Raw genomic sequence first — 15,385 nt, 5'->3', positions numbered from 1 at the left:
AACAACAACAATATTTTTTTTTCGAACCTGTATCTAAACTTGGAGCCAAGTTTGATGAATCCAACATCTTTGGGTGGCAGATCAGCCTGTGAAAGTCTGAAGAATGAATGGTGTTCCACTCCAACTTTCCAGAGTCTTTTTGTTGCCCTTAAGCTTGCGAGTTTAAAACTTAGTACTGTCCCTCCGTAATAATCGTTCTGTGGAATTAGCATCAGATACATGTTGTACATATACCATCAAATGTCACCATGATAAAGGGTAAAGTGAATAGAGGGCCCTTTGGCTACGTCAGTAGCTCGAAAAAACGTTGAAATGACACTGAAAAATACCCACACTAAAACAAAATACCTAACCACCAATGGTTTCAGAAACAGCAAGAAACAGCAAAAAACATCATTTCACTTTGATACAAAACTGAGGCCTACGATGCGCTTATTTTACATGGATCTCTCCATCACTGCTCAACTCATTACTTTAGAGCTACTTAAACGTACATGTACACAGAAAGTTAAAACAAGATTTTCAGGTCACACATGGAAATTGAACTCTGGACTTGCTGCAAAGGAGGCCACATACTCAAAAACTGCACCAATCCTTGCATCTAAAAGCCTTAATAATAAGTGGAAAGCACATGACTGATGATTCTGACAAATTTGTGAAGGAAATGTGAGGAGGGCAGTGGTGTAAAACACAGGGGCGTGGGTTCAACAATTATTTTCTTGTTACAAAATGAGTAGGACTCGTGGGGATTAACAGTTTCTCTCTCCAAGGAATTCACCATTAAGACTACGTTCCTGTCCCAAAGAAGTGTACAACTTAGACAAAATAAGAAAAATATAAATAAACAAACTAAAATGACTGACGATAAGCAGGGATTAACTCTAAGTCCACCTGGGATCATTATGTACATTTCTGGGTAACTGCCCACCTACCCCTCCCCTAAGCCAACATTTTGCCCTAAGTGAGAAGTAAGTGTTAATATTTGCTTAGGGGAGGGGTAGGTGGGTAGTTTCCCAGAAACGTATAATCATCCCATATTTGGCCATTTTTATGAGGTTTCCGTTACTGCGAGAGTTGGCGCTGCTGGGAGGGGGGTGAGAACGACTTATCTTGTTGTAAATAAGAGCTCTAACCTCACTTGCTGGCCTGATTGACAATGTAAACTTCTTCTTTTTGAAGGCGATTTTCACTATTTTGGGCCTGTTGAAGAAAATAAACACCGCAGTTGAGAGAACAAAACAGTTGGAACATCACGTGATGCATAATTAATTAACTGACAGGTCAAAATCAAATTCAGGTTAAAATTGTTTTACCAAGGTTGATTCTCAATTTCCTTTGTCTCATAGCCCAGATTATTCACGAATTAGGGCTAGGAGACAAAGAAAATTGAGATTAAATTTTTTTCAAACCTTAATTTAATATTGACCTGTAACACATAAATTATAGTGATAGCAGGCTTGTAAGTTTAATTTGCTACATATAATCTATGCAAATAATAGCTTAGCACTGAATGCTGCATGCTTTGTTTGTTTCCAGAGTGTATGACTAGTATTTTTAGCACACTAAACAGCAAAAAAAACAACAACAACAACAACAACTGAGGAGGTTTGTATCTCGTACTGGAATAATATTTTTCGTACTTTGATTAACTACGCCTTTCAATAACATGCAGACTGAAATAAAAGTCAAAAATTTAACCAGCAGTTGCGTTTTTTGCTACCACCAACCATTATTGCCCCAAAACAAAATAAAATGGATCAAAATCCACCAATTACAACCAACAGATGTGAACCCACTGAAGAAACCTATGTTTCCTAAGAAGTCCGTTAGGGCGATTTACAGAAGCGAAAAACATACACATTAGTTACATTTTTTACTTAACAGCTTACATGTTATTGAAAAGTGAAGTAACATACCATACAAACTTGTTGATCAATCGACTGTTGTGAAAGATATGAATTCCCCAAGCTGACACTCCTATGATTACATTCTGTCCTTCTGCATCCTAAAAAACAAACAACAAAGTCAAAATCAGAGTCAAATAAAACAGTGAGTTTCCTCCTTGCAACAGGAATATGTGGATAACCCAAAGAGTGTTTTGGTCAGTTTTGTCTACCAGTAACCAGAAATAAATACCGTCAACTGGCTACATGGACTTTTCAAAGCTTTAAAACAGAACCACCTTGTTTGTCAAATGAATCAACAACATTCATGACTGTATCAAGGAGGTAATTCTCACACGAAAAAAAAAAAAAGGCTGATAAGTTTTTTACTTAACCCTTCAAGTCCCAATGGTGACCAGCATCAATTCTCTCCCAACAATATTCACACATTGCCAAGAGATAAGGTTATGAGAATTTATGAAATGATTGCTAAAGAAAAAATGCTTTGATCTGCTATCAAATTCTCTCAACTAATTCTGTTAGGAAATGTATGGAGATCAGTTTGGAGAATTTGTATGTGGATATTGGGGCTTAAAGGGTTAAGTCAGAAAAGGGGGCGTACTTTCATCTACACATAATAAAATGGTGGGGTCTCCACCATACATCTTGTGATGGTGGTTTCTATTATGACAGCTGCTACTCATTGTATTTTTTAGCTTCTGAGAAGCCAAAGGTATCAAAATAAGACTGTACACACCACAGCTGTATGCAGGTCAACTCCATAAAGTGGAAGCTTCCTTGCATTGTCCAAATACTGCAGCTCCGCATCCTCAGGTGTCATTCCCCTGTGGAAATGGTGAACAAAAATGAAAAAAAAAAAATTTACTTTATGTTTTAGCAAGACCATACTAATTGAGGACACTAATACCGTAATATTCCGAAAATAAGCCCCTCCATGTATAAGCCCCTCCAAATATAAGCCACTCTAAATCGTAACGCAAAAAACCCTCCGTTAAATCGCCCCTGCGAATATAAGACCCACGGGGAGCTTGTACATGGAATTTGCTCTTGAATACAAAGCAAAACAAAGCAAAAATGGTAAATTTCCTTCCCACTACAAGCTGGCCCAATCAATTTTGAAATGCAAATTTCCCTCCGTACTAAGCCCCTCCGAACATAGGCCCCTCCAAAAATAAGCCCTCAAAAAGGGCCTTTGAAAAATATAAGCTCCAGGGCTTATTTTTGGAATTTTACCCTAACAGTATTTTAACATCCACTACTGGATCAGAGACAAGGCATTTTTAGGCCGTCATCTAAGCCATGTCAAGATCTTATCCCCCATTTGAAGGGCAAAGGCAGTACATTCATTTCTCAGTTATTTTAAGGTCCTCAGTATCAATCAGGCCCTGAGAATCGAACCCTGTGATATCAGGCTCTGTAGTCAAGCGCTGTATCGACAAAACTCATATTTCTATTAGTGGTGTAATGATTAATCAAATTCTTGATTAATCACGATTATGAGCGTTTGGTTCGATTAACGATTCTTTGCTTCCACATTTTGATTTTGGTTCGATTTTTGCACACCTTTTCCAGGGTGCCCTTAGTGCGTTATTTTATTGTAAAATCGGAATCCAGAACGCTTTAAATTGTGCGTTTATGATTTACTAGCAAAGACGATAGCATTTCGTGCGCCATTTTGTGTTGCCTGGTAAAAATGCTGTCCTTCAACCACCCCTTGAGAATTTCCAAATAAGGCAAACTATGTGCGACACGCTCTTTGTCAGGTTCTCAACCATGGCGACAAACAAAGCGACTGTGAATCCTCCTGTCCCTGCTACTATTCTCAAATTGAGGGTTTAGGGTTGTATGCTGTTTATATTACCCGTTATGTTATAACAATTAAGAAACATTCACACAATTGAATATTGAAAGGTAGTAATCGAAATTTAATCGAACCGCAAGGAATATGAATCATTACACCCCTTATTTCTATACCGATTAGAGTAAGCAGTAGCTGCACATTATTAACCTACACACTGTAGGTGCTAATTTACCTGTGTTTTTTGTGAAACTCGTGTACCTTCTGAAGCATCTCATTAGGCTGGAAAAAAAAAACAAAAAACAAAACATCAATAACCACATTTCAAAGCAGCAGTGTACAGTAAGTACCAAAGCTACAGTACCGCTCAAAAGAAAGTTACCACCCTCTCGCGAGACGCGAATCACGTCATGCGCTGCGTGATTCCTGTAGCGCAGGACGCAATTTTCCTAGTGCGTGACGGCCTAAAAACTGTAAGTACATTAATTTTGTGTCATGGCCACAATTCTTCAGCGATTTCAAGAATCGATGGTAAAGCCTTACTGTGACTAACACACGAACACAGTTTTACCTCTGCGACGTGTAGACTGTTGCGTATTAAAATTCGCTTTCTGGTTCGATGATTCTCGCGCTATGCGATTCTCGTCACACAGGAAACGAGACGCGACTGGTAACTTACTTTTGAACAGTACTGTACAGTCAGAGTAAAAGCCACAGAGCGGCATTGTTTATAGTTTTTAACTGCACTTGGCTGTGTACAATCTAATGCTCTGCATTAAGCAAATCATTGTTAAGTAATTATTACTTGTTTGCTCATCAGTACATTAAGTAACCCATAGAAGGCATCACAGTATAAACAATTAAACTTTAAAAATTAAAGAGCTCACTAAATCAAGAAAATTGTGCGCTTTACAGGTTTTTGGAAGCAACATCAAAGAAAATAGCAGCCATCAAAGACTGCAAAATTGCCAGGTGGTGAAAAACGTTAATAATTGAGTTTTTAGAAACGAGAATTTCTCTGAAATTGTTCAGTACTTTGGGCTCAAAGTTCAGAGATAACCCAAAATAATGTAACATGGTTATGCTCTATCATTATTCAGAGATGTTGTGTTATTAAATTATATATGTACATGTAGCAAAGGCCATGTAAATAGGGCAAGGAATGTTTACAAAAGAAAGATTTGTCTATAAGGCCCCAGGGTGCTGAACCACACTGTAATGTTTGTAACCTCACATCTACACAATAATTAACTTTACTAAAGATTATTACACATACATTACAGTAGAGGAAGGCTCAGCAACTACACTATACATGTTATATAATATTAATTAATATTTACTGATCGCATTAATCCTGTTACTCTAACATTGTATGTACTTGGGTTAATAATCTTAACAATCTACCTGTTTGGGACAGAACTTAAAGTCTGAGAGATAACGTGCATCTTCTCCGTGATCTTCGGGTTCATAGTCTCCCATTTCAGCTATTGATTAGGGTGGGCAAAAGAAGAAGAAAACAAAAATGTGTTGAAATGCTGGTTTTAACTAGCGACAATGCAAAAAGTGAAGTTGCTAGAACACAAGGCTCCCTGTGTTTTAAATGAATTTTAGCATCAACAGCATGGGAGTAAGTGACATTGGTAAATCTACCTTGTACAACAAATGAGCCAAGCAGAGCATGGATTGGAACAGAACACTGCAACCTGAGAATGCAAAACATAAAATATCCAGTTAATTAATTAATCAATTATTTATTTTATTATTTTATTAATTATTTTGTGTAGAATAATAATTATTCCAGGGCCTGGAATACCACAGAAATTTAACGACTTTTCAAGACTGTGCCAACCCTGATATATCACAAATTTTGTTAAAGTTATGATTAATTGATACCTTAGGACAGAATTTCATATCGTTTAATTCGGTCTGTAATCATACTCATCATTAAACAAATCAGACTCCCACTATGCTGTCATCCAATTTTATAATCACTCACATGATTACAGACTGAATTGGAATCCACTCAGCCCTGTTTCCATTACGAACACAGCTTATGTGTACTTTTATTTTATTCAATACGGTACTGGTTTTCTCACCTTCCCTTGAGAAGATCTTCCCTCAATTGCAATACCATTAGGTACCTAAAGAATGTAAGTTAATAGAAACATTATTAAAGACAAATTTTTGGCCTTTTAGCAAGTACATGTAACCCATTGCTAAAAAATTACCCATTGACAGTAGATGTACAAGTTATATTACTTTAATTAGCAATTTTGAAAATAAGCCACAGAGCAAGATAGTCTCAAGCTGAAAGTGTACGGTAAATTGTACATACTAGCAGAAAAAAAACTGGTCAACTGCACTACATAAAGGTGTACACATAAACTAATGCTCCTTAATTATCAGCACTCTATAGGAAATACAAAATATACTTGAGACATGCTACTACTTACGCCAAGCAAGCAGTGGCCACTGGTACAGCAAGTACAAAAATGTGTAATGTTATTTCTACATTCAATTGCTTCATGCTAAGTAACCCAGTGCAAGTATTGTGGAGCAGATCCTACCACGGGTTTCAATAAGCACCGACAACCGACGAAACACGTCGGCTACATTGCTCATAGAAGTCGCCTACTTTTTCCTCCAAAGAACAAGCAACTAGTTTGAATAATGTCAAGGACAAAAATATACTTTGTTCATGCGGAAATGTATGTAACTTAGTATAGTTATTTTTTGTTCATTGCTTGCAGGAGGAAGAGCCAAGCCGTTATGGCGTTATGGTTGCGTGGCTAAGAAATCAAAAGTTGACTAAAGCCCAAAAATTTAATCTCCTTGAATGGAAACCCTCCTCTTTTATACTCACTTTAGTCCCTTAAATGCTGGAAATCACTTATTAGGGCTTTGCAATTTTAAACTTTTCTGAGGGAGCATGCCCCCAGACACCCCTTGAATACGTGGACTGTTGATACAGTCGGTTATTCTATTCAAATCTGCTGGCTACTTCAACTTTTATTGAAACCCCTGCCTACTATCACACAACGAAAATTAATATATAAACAATTCACTGCAATATTTCAAGAATGTTGATTGTCCCATCAGAACAACAAACACCAAAAACTACATTAAATTTGCACTACTTATAGCAATTCTGCTTGAGCTTGTGCTTCTAAAGCAGTGATTTTGTTACCCCTGTGTCCTGCGTCCCTGACACATAAACATTCTCAAGGACGCAAAAAAAAATTGATGACTTGTGTCCTCTAGGACACAACAATTGATGGATCTAAAACAAATTTAATGTTTTCAAAGAATGCCCTATTTGATATGAAATAATGTGTTGAAAGCTTTAGCTACCTCCAAACAAAAGAGTAATTTTGTCTTTTGCTCATTGAACAGGTTAAGAATAATTTCTGAACAAATAGACAGAAATATTTCCATGCAACATTTTTTTGTTAAAAGTGGCCATGCTTATTTTATCTTTGCCATGGAAAGCATGTTGCTAAACCAAAATGGCAGACAGTGGTTGGCAATATGGCAAGGCTTTATTCTAAATGATTGTATAAAGCTGTAGGGCTTGTTAACATTAAAAAGAATTAGAAATAAGAATTTTTTTTTTGTCAAGAAGACTGTAATAATTATCTAATTTCAATACAATGTCATGTACATCAGTGGCATCCAACAACAGTTTTCCTCCCACAACATACACTGAAAAAACACTTTTTACGCTATCCAGAGTACTTTTTGATGGGCGTTATGAAATTTGTATTGTTCGGTTATCCTAGGGCAACTTGAGTCTGTTCAAAATATTTTTTTATTAGGACTCTAGTATTACTTTCCCAAACATTTTAGATGCAAAAAACTAATGTTTTACAAAAGTGAGAATTTTTCTAATTCCTCTCTCATCTGAACATAATTAATTTTCAGGTTTCCTTTTGGCTACGCAAAATAGCCTAACCTGGGGAGTAAACTGTGAAAAATTACACTTCAGAAAATCATAGGGAATTTATTATATATTAAGCTTTGAATATTGTACATGAATGGAAAACTCATCTAGAAATTTTTAGCCGTCCTCAAGTAAAAGAAAATTCTAGGCAATATTTGCTTCTCCGAACAGATATTTTACAGAAAACAGTCGTTGGATGCCCCTGATGTATTACAGAGATATAAAAATGCTTTGCTATTGAAAGAAGACTACAGGTTAAGTGTGATTGTCTGGTTTTATGAGAGTTCTGGCATCTTTCAATATAGTTAGGCCTCATTGGCTTCGGAGCTGGGACTCATGATTTTTCATGACATGAGATGAGTCCCAGGACTCACTATTAGCAAATTGTAACAAAATCGCTGCTAAAGTATACTTTTACAATTTTTTATTACAGAGTGAAATTGATCAAAATATTAATATTATTTTTTTTAGTATCCATCCTTCTTCTGTTTTTTTTTCTAACTGACAATAATATGCAATTTATGAAAATAGAGGACACAGGTGTATTGATTTTAAAATTAATAATACAAATAATAATAATAATAATAATAATAATAATTAATTTTAAAATTGAGTAATTACTTTGTGTCAGTAATAAAGCTACATTTGTACCTTGTGATATCTTCAACAAGTGCTGTTGGGTTTGGAGGGTAAAACTTGACAGCAAAGTAGAAATGATAAGGCTCTGTTGAGAAAGAAGGGATTTGTTGTGATCTACAGCACTGTACATGTAAAGATATATCATTGGTGTGAACATGTTTTGAACAAAATTGAACTTTGAATAGTTTATCAACTACATGTATGTGAGGATGCTGAATGCCCCAGGCTGAGTCTTGGTAATTCGAGAAAACCTCCAGCAATCCCATATATGATATAGCATTCCTAAGACCAGCAGACCTTAAAGGAGCAGTTCATTTCAAAATGGCAGGTTTTTTTCCTTTTCACCAACAAAAAGATCATACAAAGGTAGCTTACTCACCAAAATTTCAGCCTCTAAAGAGCTATTCAACCCTATGAAATCCTTGTCTGAAGTAGCCTGAAATTCCGGATTCGACGGCCACCATCTCAGAGAACTTCTAGCAGGCTGGCGACAAGTACGTGACGTCCAAGCGCTCAACCTGAGTTTTGCCTCCTTGTGCAGCTCCAAAAGAAGTTTGAGTGATTTAATCTTATTCATGAATCCTCCTGCCAAACTCAGGTTGAGCGCACTGACGTCATGTACATTTGAACTCATCACCAAGGCTGCTAACAGTTCTCCACGATGGTGGCCGTCAGATCTCGAATTTGAGACAAGGATTTCATAGGGTTGGAAAGGTCTTTGAAAGCTGAAATTTCAGTGAGTAACCCTCCTTTGTATTAACCTTTTAGTTGGCAAAAAGACAAAAAAGGCATTTTGGAATGAACTTCTTCTTTAAGACCCCAGATAACTGCAGTGTAGGAACGTACACCTATATGTAGGCATAACTAAAAAAGGGTCATTAAAAACAACAAGAAAAACTTGGAAAATATAATTTTCACCAAAGGTCTGAGAAAACCATTATGAATGGTTTTAGAAAGACTTTTCCAAAACACATGGATCAGTCAAACTTAGGCTTAAACTTCAAGTTTTAGGCCACTTTCTTCCCATCCATCCTTAGCATTTTCTACCATAATACAGTTCACCTACCATGCTTTAACTGTTTCTTGATGGGCCTAAGTGGATCTAACCAATTGTACTGTAAAAAACAATTATTATTAAGATTCAGTAAGAATACCATAACACAAATCGTGCACAGTCATGTTCCTTTTCAATGCACATTTTGACAAACTTTGTAAAAGTCAATAATGAACATTTACGTTGCACAGTATCTTCCAATTTATTTTTATAACAATGTTATTCCTGCTGTTACTGTACCTGGCCATCCTTCTCATCGATGTAGCGCAAACCAAAGTAATCCCTCTCAGCTAATTCAATTTTCTCACAGATCTTGTCAAACAAAACTTGCCCCTTTGCATTTTTCTACGAAAAAATGACACAATATTGACAAAATAAGAAGGTAAAAGTAAAACTTAATAGGGACTCTGATATTAAGCAATGGTGCGATTTCACAAAATGATCTCAAATGACATCCACCGCTGACATATTCCACAAGAAATCTCATCACAAATCAAAAGTGCAGTGGACAAAATAAAACACATACCGTCAAACCCTGTTAATACGGACACTGAGGGGACCATAGAAAGTGTCCGTATTAACAGGATGTCCACATTAAGAGGGTTGAATTTAGAGAAAGTGTAAGGGCTTTCTTTCCCCAGGGATAAAGCAAACTGTCTGTAATGATGAGGTGTCCGTATTAAGCAGGTGTCTGTAAAGCCGGGTTCGACTGTAACAAATTATTATGCTTATAATGTGCTTTAGAAACCTTGTGCAGAGTCTCCAAAATATCTAATTTTGTGAGTCTAACAACAGTTTATACACTGCAGAAACTAAATACAGTGGCAATATTCTTTAATGCTTGATAATGTAACCTTCAGTAAACTTCACATTTTTTTAAACAATTCACACCTTTTCATAAGGTCTTTCTTTAAAGATTGCCACCATTAGGACTGGAGTTGGAGTGGCCTCTCAGATAGCTTGAGAAAACACTTGTCTCTCCTTGCTCCTTGCTGTTAGGGACATTTTGTCAGGAGAGACAGCACCTCAGCAACAGAAATTCCATACTGATGAGGTAAACCAATGTTTATTTACTTAACTAATCCAGTAGTCATAGGGTTCAATCACTTTTGGCAAAGTTTTGTGTTCTTCTGTGAACGAGCTCCAGCAGTAGAACTGACAATCTTAATCTTCAGAAGAATATATTCCACAAATACTGACTGTTTTGTAATCGCATTTACATTTGACCTTTGTGGCCTTTTGTCTTTTGTATCTCATTCATAAACAAGTAGCTCGAACAACATATCTACTACGTCAACCAATCAGTACTCCTGACCAGATTCTGGACAGATTTTTACATCATCAGTAAGGAGTTGCTGTCGCTGAGGTACAGATGTCCCTCCTAGAGTAACATCCCTAGTGGTGAGGAGCGAGGAGAGATGGCTGTTTTCGCAGGCTACCTATCAGAGAGGTGCCCATCCTACAGTACATATAGCATCAAAGAATATGGCTCACAAAAAGGCACGGACCAACCCTGGGTATCCATTTTAGTGAAAGATGCCTACTGCATATGACTGTCATCGAGTTAACTGCAGATAATCACTAGCCACTTTGACAATTCAAAGAAAAAGGTTAAGGTGAAATGAGGACCAACAATATTTTTGCTCAACCTAGTAGATTATAATATTATTACAATAATTACACAATGTTCATGACAAACTTCCTCCTCTAAAAAGGCACAATATATATAAACTCAGTAAATATTCCTCTTATCCAACCACAAATTTAATACATGTATATTGATAAGATTTCTGTACAGCGCCATGTATATACATTTGTTATGTAAACATTTTTCAACTCCATGAATTCATATTCACTATAGGAGCATGAAATTGCTGCATGCATAACAAAAAAAAGGGCTGTACGAAAATGTTTCCAAAATATTTAATTGATCGTCCCTGTTAAGAATGCTTGTAATTGTCCTGTCAAGGATTAAACAACAGCTTTCATCACAATCAGCATGAAAAAGATAAATTTCCAAACGACTGCTTCGGAAAAAGAAAGATTACCAAGCGGCTATTTTGTAAAATACAATAGGTAACCAAAATATTTATAAATACGGTTTAAAAACATAAGCTTCGTGAAACAGTTGTAAAGACCTCAGCAATATAATGACGGAAAATAATGCAAATCTACTGTAAAAGTTTCGTATTAACAAGCAATGAAAGTTTCAAATACACAGAAAATTATAAATCATTGCCACAATGGCTTCTTGAAGTGTCTTACAATGTAATTGTTTTTTTTTTAAATTCGTTAACCTGATTCATTTCGTCTGAGAACTTCTCGCTTAGCGAGGACTAGAGAAAACCTATAACAACCTGGAAGGACGTAAAGACATCTTCAAAATTATAAAACATCAACAAGAAAAGAAAGGAAGTTTGTAAGTTATTAATAATGCGCGGGTTTCCTGAGCTTGCAGAATCAAATTTTGAAATAATGAATTTCCCTTTGGAACGGATGGAACAAACACGTTGAGGTCATTGACTGATCACGAGAGAAACCAAAAATTAATTGACCGAGTATTATCGATTATGGACCTTCTACTAATCTTCTAATAAACAGGGAAGTTTCGAAATTAAAACCTTTGGCTCATTAAGACCGTTTGATCCGACAGACAATAAACTACAAATTAAAACCTTAAATAAACAGAAGTTACGGGACTTGCTCGACTCGAGCGCCATTTTGGAGCAAGAGAGGCCCCTTAAGAAAACATAAAAATCTTACGTCTAGGTCCACAGTGGTACTTTCATCATCTAGCAGTTGAACTTCACAGTGCAAATCGTGAGATTTTACCATGCTGGAGCAGAATGGAGAACAATAAATTTGTAGGCAGCGAATTCTACTGCTCCGCGTCTGATTGAATCCACTCCCTCGCAGCCTCGATTGCAATCTGTCGATATAGCTCCGTTGAATTGTGGGTAAAATGCTTGTGTTCGGGAGAACGTCCAAGGATTCGTGGAAACTTCGGAAGCAGTCGAAATCAAGCGGGGAATCCCCTTCGGGGCCCTGCCCACGTGACGTGCTATCAAAAACAAACAGGCAGGGGCAAGTTCATTGCATAGATATTATTATATACTTTGTATCATTTGAGTCTTTAAAAATTGGAGTAACTTGATTAGGAAGAGCAATGACAACTTGTTTTCAAGATTTAAAACAAGATGAAGGTAAAGACAATGATTTGACCGAGTCTCCGACAGAAAAGATTGGGGAGGCAAACGACGGCGGAATTGGAAAAGTAAAGCAAGCAGGAGGCGATGATGCGTACGTTTTCGACGTCGATGCACGAGTCATGCAAATTGGACGCGAAAATGACATATTTATCGGTTCAATGGACACGATTCCTGCTTCTCTTAGTGGCACAGACGACGAAGGTGAAAATGCACCGACGCTGAAAGAATATTTTAAACCCGACGGCTTACTGCGTGTGGGACGAAGTCGATGCGGCTTCCCTGATAAAAACGACCACTTGGTTCAGCTCTTAGTCTGCAAGAATCAAAAAACGAGAGAAACACTCGACATTTCAGAGAATTACTACATAGCAGTGACAATTGCTCGGGATGATGGCCAACTCAGTGATCCAGTCGACTGCGACTACATGCGTATCAAAACTGAAACCAAAAATGGCTTGAAACTTTCCATGGCGGGTGTGGCCGGGTTTCTCTTCCGTTTTTATGAACCAAACACCAAGTACTTAGTCAATTTCGCTCTGAAAACCGGTCCAACGACGAAGAAGAGTAAAAAGAAACGTAAAAAACAACAAAGCTTGTGGAAAACGGTGAGCGAACTTACAATCAAACTGGAAACGGGGTCGAGACAGTGTAACTCACGGAAGCATAGAAAGGCTCTGGCAACAAGAATTGTGACCCCACAGTCTGAGTTGGAACCTGCCTCGCTTACGGAAGAAGGTATGGAGCTTTTTAGGCGATCTATGTGGGTGATGAAAGAGTTACAATCGCTTCGTGACAATGCGAGGTGGAGTGATTTCAACGATCGCGCAAATGAACTTTTGCTGTCATATTCAGATACGGACACAATTGTTGCCATTAAATTGGAGCAGAGTGTGGCGGCCTGTTACAAGAACGATTTGGAACCCGCCTTACAGCTAATCGACGAGTCCTTCAGTCTCATGTCGGGAGCCACTAACGTCCAAGTTTTAGCTGGAAGGGGCTACGGCTACCGCGCTGGTGTCAAGAGACGTCAGCGGCGCCTTGGCGAAGCTCAACAGGACGTTCAGTTGGCAGAGCAAAATATTCGCGCGTGTCACACGAGCCTTGATGCGAGCTTCATTGTTTACGAGAGAGCGAGCGTGTTGCTAGATTTCATCGGCCGCCTGTCTCAACGGAGCCCCAAACAAGTAGAAGAGGCTTTACGTAATTTGGAAAAGTGTATCGATGTGTGTTTGAGCGTTGAAATGCAAGATGAGGAATTGTATGTGAAGAAACATCACTTTGCTTTCATAAAAATTGCAATGCTTTTGCTCGATTGCCGCACAGAGGCCGCACGTGAACGTGTTCTGAGCGAAGAGTTCATCGCAAAAGGCGAGAAGTGTCTAAAGACGCTGGAAACCAAATACTGGTCGCAGATCGCAGAAGGAGTCAAAGTTCAGTTCTACCTGGCAAGTTCAGACTTAGAATACCGAAAGGGAAACTATCAAAGTGCTGAAAATTTTGCCAGTTTAGCGAAGGACAGAGCGGTACATCTGGGTTTCAACACGGAAATTTCTCACGCACAAGAACGACTCGATCACTTGCGTGTGGTCACGCGTGGAGCTCATAATGCCAGGCCTTCGTACGTGGCCGGTGGCGCAAGTGCTAGTGAGGGAGAGTATGGCGATATCAGCTCAGACATTAGCCTATCGGGTTCTGAGTCGGATTGGCAAAAGATTTTGAAGCCTACTGATTAGTGACCGGTCACACAATGCTCGTTTACCTGCCATTACTAAATAAACCGTCGTCAACCAAACGGTGGGGGAGATCAGTATTGGAACTCACATCTTCCAATCTCTTAGGTGAATCCCCCGGTGAATAGCCATCATGTGCATAGTATTTGACTCTAGTAAAAAAAAAATCAATCATGACTGTAGAGCGAACAATCAAACAAACATTAGTGATTTAGCAATGCTGAATTAATAATTGCGATAAGTTGTACTTGCTTGATTTAAATCAATGTCTTCGATTACAATCAATAATTTTCCATACAAGGAGCCTGTTATTAATTGATCAAACCGAAGCCGCGGATAAGTTTTGATAATCGAGGTCTTTTTAGGGAACAGTTATTACTGTTCTGTTTTCGCGCATTAATCAAGGCCAAAAGTTTTGGGACTTTTCCAGTGACATTGGTAACTAAAGACCTTTCCTTCCCAGCCCAAACAATGTTGAATTTTGACCACAATGGGTGTAAATGAGTCCTTTTTGGGCGCATCATTGCTGAGAGGAGTAGGGAGGGCGGGAGCCTGAAGGGACGAATCAAAGCCATTTCATAGATATTCTTATCAATTATTTTGGCTAATCAGTTGACAGCTGTTGAGTAGAGTATTCGATCGAACTAGCCTGAATCAATGTCGATCGGTTCTTAAAATGAATAAATAATGAGTAAGGCATTGGTCAAAGGGACGCGACATTTTTAGTATTCACAACTGATCATGAAACAAGGTTTAAAATAACAATAAACAAACAAATAACAAACTGTAGAAATTCAGTCTGAGGTAACTTCTAAGACATTCTAGGTATATATATAGGTCTTGACAAGTCATGTATCAAACATGACCCTTAGGCCCGTTTCAAACGTTGTGTTACTGCCGTGCGTGTCGAGTGCGTGGCCGGCTCGAATGTCACAACTAATGCTTGACTCATCACCATTCAGTCGAATAAAACAGATTTTGTCAAAAACAAATCGACTTTAAGTACGACGTTCTGCTACTGCCGTGCTTAAGACGAATCCGTTAATTCGGTCTAATGACCTCTCGAGTTCAGTCAGAAGAGAAACCAATACTGGGAGGATGGAAGGCGCGT

General features: G+C 38.0%; 2 protein-coding genes across 2 annotated transcripts in view; one reads left to right on the top strand and one right to left on the bottom strand.

Annotated features, from left to right (window-relative positions):
- The window catches only part of LOC140947042 (protein 4.1-like), a 22,439-nt gene extending 10,163 nt beyond the window's left edge, over positions 1–12,276 (bottom strand). Inside the window, exons 1-12 of the mRNA XM_073396122.1 lie at positions 12,099–12,276; positions 9,576–9,680; positions 9,348–9,396; positions 8,294–8,366; positions 5,799–5,843; positions 5,353–5,405; positions 5,107–5,186; positions 3,938–3,984; positions 2,641–2,728; positions 1,917–2,005; positions 1,134–1,200; positions 28–197 (exon numbers count right to left, since the gene is read on the bottom strand). Coding sequence (XP_073252223.1) covers positions 28–197; positions 1,134–1,200; positions 1,917–2,005; positions 2,641–2,728; positions 3,938–3,984; positions 5,107–5,186; positions 5,353–5,405; positions 5,799–5,843; positions 8,294–8,366; positions 9,348–9,396; positions 9,576–9,680; positions 12,099–12,170 — 938 coding nt within the window. The 5' untranslated portion in view covers positions 12,171–12,276. The remainder of the gene's footprint in view (positions 1–27; positions 198–1,133; positions 1,201–1,916; positions 2,006–2,640; positions 2,729–3,937; positions 3,985–5,106; positions 5,187–5,352; positions 5,406–5,798; positions 5,844–8,293; positions 8,367–9,347; positions 9,397–9,575; positions 9,681–12,098) is intronic.
- A 192-nt stretch (positions 12,277–12,468) lies between these two features.
- On the top strand, positions 12,469–14,938 carry LOC140947034 (uncharacterized). Its single transcript, XM_073396113.1, has one exon. The coding sequence runs from the start codon at positions 12,502–12,504 to the stop codon at positions 14,275–14,277; it is 1,776 nt and encodes a 591-aa protein (XP_073252214.1). The 5' UTR covers positions 12,469–12,501; the 3' UTR covers positions 14,278–14,938.
- Positions 14,939–15,385: the final 447 nt, after the last annotated feature.

Source organism: Porites lutea, chromosome 8, assembly GCF_958299795.1.
Source record: "Porites lutea chromosome 8, jaPorLute2.1, whole genome shotgun sequence".
In the NCBI taxonomy this organism is placed as follows: Eukaryota; Metazoa; Cnidaria; class Anthozoa; order Scleractinia; family Poritidae; genus Porites; species Porites lutea.
This window is presented reverse-complemented; position numbering and strand designations above follow the sequence as displayed.

Bases quoted from the DNA above. Each gene is read 5' to 3' on its own strand.
- LOC140947034 (XM_073396113.1), top strand. From the start codon at position 12,502: ATGACAACTTGTTTTCAAGATTTAAAACAAGATGAAGGTAAAGACAAT.